We start from the raw sequence: 12,046 nt of genomic DNA, 5'->3' as shown, positions 1-12,046 counted from the left end.
TATACAGTACTGATCTAAAATGATCTGATCTACTACTTTTTTATGTACTTGATCAAAGTAATCAGTTTATTTAGAGAGCTGGTGCCATAGCAGCATAATTACGTATGAATAAGGCTGTATTTTTTTTTCACGGTTATCATGTCTCTGTTGTTTTTTACGTGCATTTATGTTTTTATTTTGTTTGATAAATCACTGTTGGTGAAAATAGAATGTCTTTAAAAGGTTGACATAAAAAATGAAATATTATCCAAATTAAAATGGACTGTTTTTCAGGTAAACATTTAAATATTTAGAACATTTGTTGTATAATAATTCCAGAGAAAATGATTAATTTTGAATGTGACAACACAATTTTTTCTGCTTTAATAAATATAATGCTTTGTTGTAAAATATCTTGCTATTTTCAGACTGTTAAATTCTGTGAAATAAGCAGTAATTTATTGTGAAAGTAATAGTCCTAATTATGAACTACTCTACAGCTGTGTAAGCAGGTATGTGCCAGTATCTGTAGTTCAGACAGATCAGGAAAATGCCTCTACCTACTATAAAATGGGTAATTACCTACCTGCATTCTCTCTACTGTTTAAAATAAAAAAAATAAAAAGCAGTACAAAGAGGAATGAGCTTTGTTTACTGAGTAAAATGCATGTTAACATTTAGGAATTAACTCTTATAATATAGATTTTACCACACCTAAATTGGCAGTGGTCCGGTGTTTCAGGTGCTGTGGATATTTTTACCTGCAATCAACAAGGACACCAATGCATTGCTTGATAATATTAACAGTAACTTTAAATAGATGACTGGTTCATAAATAAAACAGTTTTCTGAAATGAAAAGTGGCAGACCTGAGAAGTCCACAAGTTAACAAATGTTAGCTTCTACCATACCCTCCTTCACTTCTCCTGGTAGCCATGGAAAAGCTGACACAAACACAAAGAACAGAAGTCTCAAAGCGGTTTCAGTCTTTTACCCAGTCATCACTGTGGTTTAGCCAGCACCACCCCACACCTCCAATGTCATTTACTTTTAAAGATAACCATATTTCTGAGAATTGTATCCTGTGTTTCGTGTCTGATACAGGATGTAAAATGCAGTTTTTGTAGTTTTACAGTTTAACAGAGGACTTGTAGTGAACTGAAGAAAGGCCACTATTGCACAACGTTTCACATTGTTTATTTATACATTTGTGCAGTGTAGAGCACGCAAAAATGTGTAATTTATACAGAAAACTGCAGCAAACTCTTTTAATGTAATTAATGTACATGCAGGTACAAAAAGGACAAACAATATATACAAAAGAAGTTACTATTAAGATTACATTACCGGTAGATTATCTTGAGGCTTTTCGGTAAATTACATTTTCCTGTGATGGTAGCAGCTGTTGTAAAATATATGTTTTACCTGGTTAAGTTGTTGCTGAAGATCAAAAAGTTACAATAAAGTACTGTGTGTTGTAATCAGTACTCTGATGGATGCAAACTATACTGATCTGGCTGCTAAAGCACTAAAAGGTCAGCCAGTCTTTTAACGGTGCTCACTCTAACAGTTAGATATTGTATGTACATAACAGACGTGGCATTTTTTCTTAGAAACCAGTACAACATTGAAGGATAAATGTGTTAATTACAACACCCTTAATATCAAGACACATTTTAAAGTGTTTTATGCAACTGGCTACTGTTCTTTATCTGTGCTTAGGAAATACATAATTTGTCATTTTACTGAACACAGTTCATGTTTGATAAGAGGTTACTGAATTAATTGACTTCCCTTTTTTAAAGCTAGAAGGAAAAAGCCGTTGCTGGTTCACAAGCCCCACACCCTTGTTCAAGATTCGATCCGAAATTAGAAACCCCTAAACTTGAATTATGTTTTGTTTATGTATTCTTTTAGCCAGCCTGTGTGGAAGACTTTCAAGATCACTTTTAAACAAGGCTAGTATTAATTAGTCTTCCTAAAAATAAAAATAAAATAAAATACAATGTATTTAATATTTGTACAATATAATTGTGACCCCAAAAAATGGAAGGACTAAACAATGATTTTATAACTAGATTTAATCTTCACAACTGTACAACAAGTGGAAAACAGTTGGATGCATCTCTTGTATTCGGGAATATTTAATGGCACATTACTCAGCAACCTCAAACTTTAATTGTAAATCTGCCTGTATTGTAGACAGGAGAAGGTAGATTGACACCGTTCACTACTGGACATGTGTTTCTCTAGAGTTGTATTATGCCTTCAGAAACGTTCTTGGGATTTCTCATTTTCAGAGACACCTTGACCCGGAAACTCTGTTTGTAAAGCCCTCCACAGTTGTGTCTGTTTCTACCTTGCCACTGTTCTGGGACTTATTTTTATAACTATTTAACGGCACTAAAACTATTTTGTTGTTATCAATTACATCCCGTGTGGAGCCATCTGGAGAAGTCCTGACCACGCTGGAGAAGGAGGCACTGACTTGTCGTTTCATTATTTTCATGATTTTTCTCTTGTAGCCTTTGCAGGCAAAGAAGTAGATAAACGGGTCCATGCAGCTGTTGAAATTCATCAGACACACAGTGAAATGGAGGGACACTTGAAAGGCATATTGTTCTGAACAACTGGGATCATAACTCAGTTTTTTAATCATATGCTGCACAATGTCAATATGGTAGGGACTGAAGCATATTACAAACACAAGAGTCACAAAAAAGATGACGCGGGTGGCCTTTTTGTTCCTCCCAGATTTATCAGCAAATTGGTTTTGTTTTGTAGAGAATTGCAGTTTCCAACATAATCCAGAATAGCAAGCCAAGATGGTTACCACTGGAATAACGTATCCTAGAAACACTGCACCCAGAAGCATATAAGGCAGGTTTGGTATTATTTCAAAGTTTGGGTATTCCATGCAGGTTATGTATCCCCCTTCGACTTCTTTGGAGAGAGGCATTGTGAGTAGTGGTAATGTCTGAGCCAATACTATGAACCACACAAGCATGCAGATGTATTTGACATTGTGAACTTTCCGGAACCGACTGAAGCGGAGAGGCAGTACCACAGCAATAAACCGGTCAACACTCAAGCAAGTCATGAAATTGACACCAGCATATGTGTTGATGTAGAATATGAGACCTGTAATCCTGCACAATGCATCCCCCATCACCCAGTGGAAGCCCATTGCATAGTACACTATGCGCAAAGGCAGAGACAAGGTGAAAAGAATATCAGAGATGACGAGATTGGTCGAATATAAGGTAGTGGAGTTCATCTTCTTTAAGTTGGGACGGATGACATGCAGAGCCAGTGCATTTCCAGTTAACCCTATTATGAAAACAATGGAGTAATGCAGGGGTATCACAATCCTTGCAATACTGCGATGCTGATACAGGTCACAGGTGGTATTTCTGATGTTGTGGAGAGTGCTTGATTCCATTTCCATGGATTCTGTAACACGGGTATGTTCCATCTCTGTCAGAAACAAAAAGATAAATTGCAGCTTTTTATTTAATTGAATTTATTTTTACAATCCACTAAGCTACAAAATCTAATTTCCGGAGGAAAAAACAACTTGTCACCAAGTGATATCTCTATGTTAATTTCCACAAAGTTAGACATAGTCGTGGTTTAATGCTTCCTTACCAAGCCAATAACAGCACCTGTTTTTAAAAGTCTAAATAATGTATAATATTTAATTGTCACTAAGACTACCAATGAAAAAAAATGAAAATGACATTAGTATTTTTCCTTTCAAAGTAGTCTGTGTTACATACGCTTTCCTCTTCATGCAATCCATCATAAACACTTCACATAAACGACAGTAATAACATTATTGAATTACTACTGTTACCAAACACGCAGTTGATACACACAGAGAAAATTGTCTGTATAATTCCAAAAAGGACAAAAAAAAGCAAGTTATTGTTACTTCATTCAAGCAGTAGCACATTTTTTAGTCACAGGATTTCCTGTGAGGTAAACATTTCCAGGAGATTTAATGCAGATGTATTTTTATTTTTATATAGCCTGCTGTTCTGCTTAGAATTGCAAACATGTTTTGATTACTTAGTGTTGTTTCTAAATGCTTGTTGCCGTAGAAAATGAAAGTTTGCTGTATTGCTTAATTTCCGCTGCTCTTGGCATCTTAGGGGCTTAAGTGTTCTTAATTAAGTCTTTACCCAATCAAGTCAGGGTGTATTTTGCAATAGTGGCAAACCAACACAATGTCAATATGATGATGACAGGCAAACAATCTCTCGATTCTCAAACTATTTCCAGTCACATATTTTAGAGAGGTTTTATGTTTTGTTTTAAAGAAAACTATGGTGGGTTATTTCAACTTTGCAATTTAAATGACAGGCACTTGATTTTATTCGTGTAATTCAAGCACTGTTCATGTAATTCAATGCTTTTAAACGTGAATAGTTTTTTGCTTGCTTGACTATGAGTATGTATAATAAATGGGGTAAGTATTTTTTTTTTCTTTCTCGTGGTTCTTTTAACTTCATACCATACAATCCTTGTGGTGTTCTTAACATCCAGGAACAAAACAAGTGTAATTATGTTCACGAAAAATTACAAAAAATTCGATGTCCTTTTATTCTTAATAGCAGACAGGTGCAAAGCTGCAGCTGCCAGTGTCAAGACCTCATATCTCTGAAACAATTAGTGTGAGTGTCTTCGTAGTAGCTTGGCTATATAAACCCTGCATGCTAAATGTGTTGGTGACCATGACATTGACCTTCAGTTTCTTCTGTTATTCTGTAATGTCTGTGTAACAGGGTGAGGAGCCCTGTAAAATGTATTAATTTTTTCTTTTTAGAACGGGGTCTTCCCCTCCGCCCCTGTGTTACTTTGTATTTGTTTTATGATTTATGTATTTATTATAGAGGACGAGCGAGGTGCCGTCCTTCAGTATTTTGCATTTGTTTTGTTGTATTTGTTATGATTTATTTTATTGTATTTATATGATACATTAATGATTTAGACTCTGATATAGTAAGCAAACTCGTTAAATTTGCAGACGACACAAAAATAGGAGGAGTGGCAGACACTGTTGAAGCAGCAAAGGTCATTCAAAATGATCTAGACCGCATTCAAAATTGGGCAGACACATGGCAAATGAAATTTAATAGAGAAAAGTGTAAAGTATTGCATGCGGGCAATAAAAATGTTCATTATAAATATCATATGGGAGATAGTGAAATTGAAGAAGGAATCTATGAAAAAGACCTAGGAGTGACTCAGAAATGTCTTCATCTAGACAATGTGGGGAAGCTATAAAAAAGGCTAACAAGATGCTTGGATATATTGTGAGAAGTGTTGAATTTTAAATCAAGGGAAGTAATGTTAAAACCTCACCTAGAATATTGTGTTCTGGACACCTCGTTACAAAAAGGATATTGCTGCTCTAGAAAGAGTGCAAAGAAGAGCAACCAGAATTATCCCGGGTTTAAAAGGCATGTCGTATGCAGACAGGCTAAAAGAATTGAATCTATTCAGTCTTGAACAAAGAAGACTACGCGGCGATCTGATTCAAACATTCAAAATCCTTAAAGGTATAGACAATGTCAACCCGGGGGACTTCTTTGACTTGAAAAAAGAAAAAGGACCAGGGGTCATAAATGGAGATTAGATAAAGGGGCATTCAGAACAGAAAATAGGAGGCACTTTTTTACACAGAGAATTGTGAGGGTCTGGAACCAACTCCCCAGTAATGTTGTTGAAGCTGACACCCTGGGATCCTTCAAGAAGCTGCTTGATGAGATTCTGGGATCAATAAGCTACTAACAACCAAACGAGCAAGATGGGCTGAATGGCCTCCTCTCGTTTGTAAACTTTCTTATGTTCTTATGATGGCGAAGCACTGTGTCATTTATTATTGTATTTAAATATGATGGTGTAGCTGTGCGTTTTGTTTGTTTATTGTTTTATTTAAAGTGTGGTCTGGCAGAGGCAAGAGTGGGTACTTGTCTTCTGCCAGGAATAATTAAAAACCTCGTGCAGAAGGTGGCCATCTCCTGAATTAATTAAGTGATTCATTTGTTGCTAATCGAGAGATGGTCACCTGCATATAAGCCTGCAGCTCTCTGCGCTCTCGGTGAGTGTGTGTTAGGAGCGAGAGGAGCGAGAGAAAAACGAAACTAAAAATGAAATACAGGATCAGTGAAGGCTACTGCCCAGCCTGACCGGTATTGTTTATACTTTGTGTTCGTGATTTTGTTTTGTTTACCTGTTTTATTTTCGCTCTGTGAGCAAATTTCTTTTTGTTTAAACCTGTTTTTTATTTTTGTATTATTTAAATAAAACGGCGCAAGCGCCTTTAACTGCAGTACTGGTGTCAGTTTTGTTTGGTTCCTCCATCTGGCCTGACGTCACGACTCAGCCAGCCTGCCATAGTCTGGTACATAGCTGTATTCTTTTTTTTTCTTAGTTCTGTTACTGGTGTTGTCCAGTAGAAATGAACTTTTTTTTTAATTAACTTCATGTTTACAAGCCATTCAATCCAATATCGCATGCACCTTAAGCCCATGAAACACCAGGAAACTTTCTGGCAGCTTTTTATTGCAACAGGAAGCAACTTGTTGATGGGGGCAATCTTAAGCAGTTTTCAACATGTGAATAGTTAATGTTACAAATTCTAAACAATCTCGATTTGAGCTGCTTAGAGAAAATTGCTTGAAAATATCTCCACTGCAAGTTGCGAGAAAAAGTGGCCAGAGAGTTGCCTTGTGTTCCATCAACTTGCTACCGTGGATGCTTTGTTTTTGTTCTCAAATACTCCCATTTCTAGTATAATCATTGAAAGAAATGGCAGAACAACAGGAAATGTCACAATCGTTTTCCGGTTATTTTTTTTTATGCACAATCCTTGTTTTCCGGTTGTTTTTTTTTATGGTCCCTAAGCAAGCAGCACTGGCCGAGTTAAGCTGCCGTCTGCTTGATATCAAGGACAGCAGCTGGAAGTCCCCTTGTTCTTAGTCCTATGTACAAATCTATGGATTTGTTTTTGCATTTGTACCCGCAGAAGAGATTCATGCCCCTGTGATTTGTTTAATAGCCTTTAGTCGTGTTTTTGTTTGTTTTGTCGTTTTTTTTTTTTTATTTACAGTACCAATAAAAGTGCATGCAGCTTGCGCACAGGCCTAGGGTTACCATGTAAGTAGTTTTGATTCCATAGTCATTGTAGAAGGTTATAAGACTATAAAGAACACAGTTTTGAATGTACTTAGGGAGATTCTGCAACCATATCACATTCTGGAGAACAGACTTCCCAGAAGGAAATTAATCCAGTTCTAATTGAGGAATGGACATACTGGATATCCCTCGCCCAGAACAATTTAAACTCCTTTTAGTCTTATACCATTGAACCAGTGCAGTCCTCCATGATGGCCTGACAACCTATTGACATATGACAAGGGTCTAATATTTTGTCAAACCTCAATTAAAGGTTGAATTACCAAAATGCAGAAGACAACTGTGAAAAACACATCCTTCCTGTTACTGCTAGTCATGCAACACCAGGCAAGTAGGGGCCCCAATCTACTACTAGTAGACTTAGCTGTAATGATTTTAGACTTCTTACTACAATATTTATAACTTCCTCAGAAGTCTCTAAGTAAAAATATACGAGATGTCAAGTAGAGAAAAAAGCGCTGGCCAAAACATTTGTTTACTTGACTGCTTATTGTATTACTGTACCTCAAAAGGTATGAGTGTTTTAATTTATCAATGCAGGTCTCCTTATTATCAATCCACTTTCACTTGTACCTTTAGCTTAAGTTTTGCATTAGAAATTATCCAGTGTGTTATTTGGAGTCCAACAAGCAACACACCCTGTTAAAGTCTGCTGCTTCAGCACATAGAGTGCAGGAGGCTATAAACTGAATATCTGAACGGATTTTCTTGTTATATCAAAGTGAAAAGCCGCTCCATCCAAACTGGAACCAGTCTAGCTTAAAATAGGTCTTCTTTCTGGATGTGCATATGGAGTCACAGTTTGTGATTCAACCCGGCAAAGATTTTAATAAATTAAAGACTATTGAGGTATGTGTCAGGGTGGACGAGTGGTGACGTTAGGTCAGAAGCAGGAGCCGAAAAACTGACGGCAGTACTGCAGATTCCAAACAAATGCAGAAGACATTTGTTCAAAGAGCCAAATAAAAGGTTTAAACAAAACAAAATCACAAACACAAAAACAATAAATGATCCAGGTCAGGCTGGGCAGTAGCCTTCACTGATCCTGGCTTTACTTTTTTTTTAAAAGTTTCCCTCTCGCTCTCTCTACTCTCACTCCTAACACCCACCCAAAGTGCAGAGAGCTGCAGGTTTATATATCGTTGCAGTCTGCACAAGTTTTTTTTTTAATTACTGTGGATGGAGCTACCCATCCACGCTACTTAACAATACAATAACCAAACACGGTTCCCGTTGTCATATTTACAAACTTAAATAAATCATAAAACAAAAAAATACAAAACAATAACCTGCACAGGGGCTGAGGGGGAGACCCCGTTCTAAAAATAAATAAACAAATGAATGTACAGGGCTCCCCGCCCTGTTACAAGGTAACTAAATAATTCTAGTAATTCTTAGCTAACTTTTATTCCCTTCACTTAGTAGGTCTTGTGTTTTTTTATACATATATGTAAGATATATACATTATTTACATTTTTTAAACTCTGTTTTGTTCTGTACAAATGAGTGAAGAAAAATGTACTAAGCACATATTTGGATGCTACACGTCCAAGTCCCAACATTTCTTCTTGAAGAGGTCACATGAAGGAACGCAGAGAGCTTGAAATACATCATAGGAAAAGTGGTGGTTCAGTGAAATTCATTATGTTGGAGATAATGAAAGTCATAATCTAGAAGAACTTAAACCTTCTGTTTTGCTTTTGTTGTGCGAGAACACTACATCCCAGAAGTTATTTGCAACTCTGTGTCTCATATGTTTTCAAAGTCTCTGGGTTCCATCTTATATCCTCTTGAAGAAATATTGGCATGCTGAAGGAACATCAATGGATGCAGGTATCACGCTCATTAGACAAATCCTCATTGGTGGAGTTTCCATACATGTGAAAAATGTTGCTGTAAAATGCTTTTTGGGGTTTCCATTCGCTCAGTTTATTTTACTCAAATAAACCAGGCTTTTCACCCTACGTCATGCAAATGAAGGGGAAAGGTGGGGGTTGATATGTAAATTAGCTTTGCATAAAGTACTCGTGCTGTTTTTGAAGATTACTAGTGACATTTTGAGAAAATGTGGTTTCCATGCGCAGAGAACTGGTACACGAGTGAATCTAAGCTGCTGTAATAAAGCAAAATACCTTGTGCCTGTTTGGTTAATAATGTGTTTTACCGCTCTTGCCCAAATTGTTTTTTAAATGTCATTGGCGGGGTGGCATGTCGTTAGTATTGAATCTGTTTCAACTAATTTATCTTATGACACATTTTATTAAAAATTAACTGAGAGGTATAAAATGAAACTGACCAACACAGGTATTGCAGATCACCATGGCTGAAAACCGACGAAGACGTAGGATTCTAAAGCTCTGTGCCAGACATCTTCCACATATGCACCCAAGGCTGTCTGGATTGGGAACAGTGGATGTTTTCCCTTTGTTTCAGAAGCTTGAACCTCCAAACATCCTCTACCAGCAAATCCTTATGCCTTGTTATCTAATGCTAATGGCAAGCGAAACGACGGTTTGGACACATACTTGTCCGTCTTGATGGTGGGAAGAGGTTGTGCTGCATCACTCTTTCAGATCTGCAGTGGTTAGAGTCATTTTGCGTCACCAAGGCAACATTCACCATTATAGTGGAACTGGTAAAGGAAGATATGCAGCCAAAAATGAATTACATACTGCCTCCTGTGCCAGTGGGAAAAAAAAGTAGTGATTGCTCTGTATAGGCTGGCATCCTCAGCTGAGCACAGGGTTAAGGCTACTCAGCTGAGTACAGGATAGTTGGCTTTGTGTTTTGGGGTGCATAAAACCACAGTTCATCGCTGTATTTACAAGTTTGTCAACTCCCTTGTTCAGAGGCACTGCAACACATAGCTATGCCACATATAACTGAAGCAAAAAGCATTGCGAAACTGGGCGTGGATTTTCCCGTGTTTTGTCATTTACACGAGTAAATGAGATTCACCCTACCCTCTCTGGCTGTTTTTTTCGGCCACAAATCTGATTTACACGAGTAATTCTAATGTGCACGCTCATCGCCATTTCACGTGTAAATTGCCCCACATGGAAACCCCATGATTCTCATATCAAACTAGTGAAAGTTGAAAAATGTTATCCATTTTATCCTCCAGCCGAATTAAGATGTAAGAATAAAAATATAAGTTGATAAATATTGGGCCACAATACATAGTATGTGGGATACATAACATTTGATGTATTATACAGTATATACAGGTCAGCAGTGCTGAAAGAGTTGAAATAGACCCTGGTATATTCAAACTGTCAAAAATGAGGGTGCTTAATATTATCTATTAATTTCTCAGATTTATTTCTTCATTTAAAGTACTTACCAGCATATAAATAGCATTGAAAATATATATATATATTTAATGCAATTTGAAAAATGTAAGTACAAAAAAACACAGATAGAAATAAAGAGAATGTTGTATTTTTTTTTTTTTTTTTTTTTTTTTGCTTAACCTGAACACAATTTGGCAAGATAACTTTTTCATAAAGATGTCAATATTGTTAGAATAGTACACCTACAAAGCATGTATCCCATCCTTCTGAGGCTTGCAGGGTGGTTAATAAATAATAAAGTCAATAAACACACCATGTGGTTCACTGCTCCTATATTTTCTCAAAAATATGTTTTGTATATACATTGTACTGATCATTTTAGCTAAAAACAGTACTTACCAAATATAACTGCCGGATAATTCTTCTTTTGGTGCTTAATCTGGGTTTTGAAGACTAGTTAGCCGCACCCTCAATACAGGACAGTCTAGGATCTTTGCTGTTCTCAAAGCTCATTACCGGCACACATTTCTTCTGAAGTGAAAATACAGAAGTGTAATTCCTCTTATGACACAGTTGCTATGGTAACTGTTGCCATTTCCTGTGGTTGTGCCCCAACCCTTGAAGATTTTTTTTTTTTTAAATAATGCTTCTCTTAACTTGATGAAAAGTAAAAATGTCACTGTCTGCATGCAACACATTTGCCTGTAGTTGTTAATGGTCACCTTTTTTTTATTTTATTTTTTTTTTTAACCATATTAAACAGAAACCTCAAGTTTCCTGCCATACTGGTATCTTTGTTTAAGACATATTTTAAACTACAATTATTAATTTCAATGTCAAATAAAAACACTTAAATATGTGTGCAAAAAAATCTAAGTACTGTGATATCACACAAAACATGTTTTGTGTGCGAACATGACATTTGTAAGGTATTTGTAAGGGAATTTAAATTGTGTATTTGCCAAATGAAGAGGGGTTCCTAATTCATATTTTAAGGTATGCCCAAATGCAATATGAAAATTCAAAGCAGTTATTGTTTTACCTAAATTGTAAGGTAAGGACAAGCATTTTTTATGCTCTAAACATGAACAAAAAAACTGGCACACAGCATCAGTCACCATGTTTTTAAATTCACGGTTTTAAGCGTACAGATGTGATCTACTCTACCGTGCTTTAAATATATTACATTTTGTTTCAGAATGATTCACTAATAGAGGTCAAAGGGTCATTGTTGTGTAGGGGAATTTAAGTTTACTCTAGCACTCAGAAGTTTGGAACATTAATAGGTTCCTGCATCACACCTGTTTATCTCAGTATATTTGTTATTATTATTTCAAACAATTAACATTTTAGGTGTTTCATAATACTGTCAACAGTCTTAACTTTTACATTTTTTTGCCTTCCCAGTCTATTCTACACCAGAAATCATTTCAGGTACTGACTTCATATTTGCTGGGCTGTATAAACCCTGCATGCTAAATGTGTTGCTGATAATGACAATGACCTCTGACTTAAATCTAGCTTTTTAAGTTCCTGTTACTTGTATGCTTTTCAGTTAATTTCTTAATATC

At 36.3% G+C, this 12,046-nt stretch overlaps 2 protein-coding genes across 3 annotated transcripts in view; one reads left to right on the top strand and one right to left on the bottom strand.

Moving 5' to 3' along the window:
- LOC117405682 (ubiquitin-associated domain-containing protein 2-like) overlaps nt 1–12,046 on the top strand; it is a 55,504-nt gene that overhangs the window by 23,972 nt on the left and 19,486 nt on the right. The gene's annotated exons all lie outside the window — the stretch shown is intronic.
- On the bottom strand, nt 1,160–11,007 carry LOC117405681 (G-protein coupled receptor 183-like). Its single transcript, XM_034008929.3, has 2 exons — nt 10,875–11,007; nt 1,160–3,456 (listed from the first exon to the last, which is right to left on the bottom strand). The coding sequence occupies exon 2, from the start codon at nt 3,452–3,454 to the stop codon at nt 2,276–2,278; it is 1,179 nt and encodes a 392-aa protein (XP_033864820.2). The 5' UTR covers nt 3,455–3,456; nt 10,875–11,007; the 3' UTR covers nt 1,160–2,275.

The sequence above is a fragment of the Acipenser ruthenus genome, chromosome 9 (assembly GCF_902713425.1).
Source record: "Acipenser ruthenus chromosome 9, fAciRut3.2 maternal haplotype, whole genome shotgun sequence".
Taxonomy (NCBI): Eukaryota; Metazoa; Chordata; class Actinopteri; order Acipenseriformes; family Acipenseridae; genus Acipenser; species Acipenser ruthenus.
This window is presented reverse-complemented; position numbering and strand designations above follow the sequence as displayed.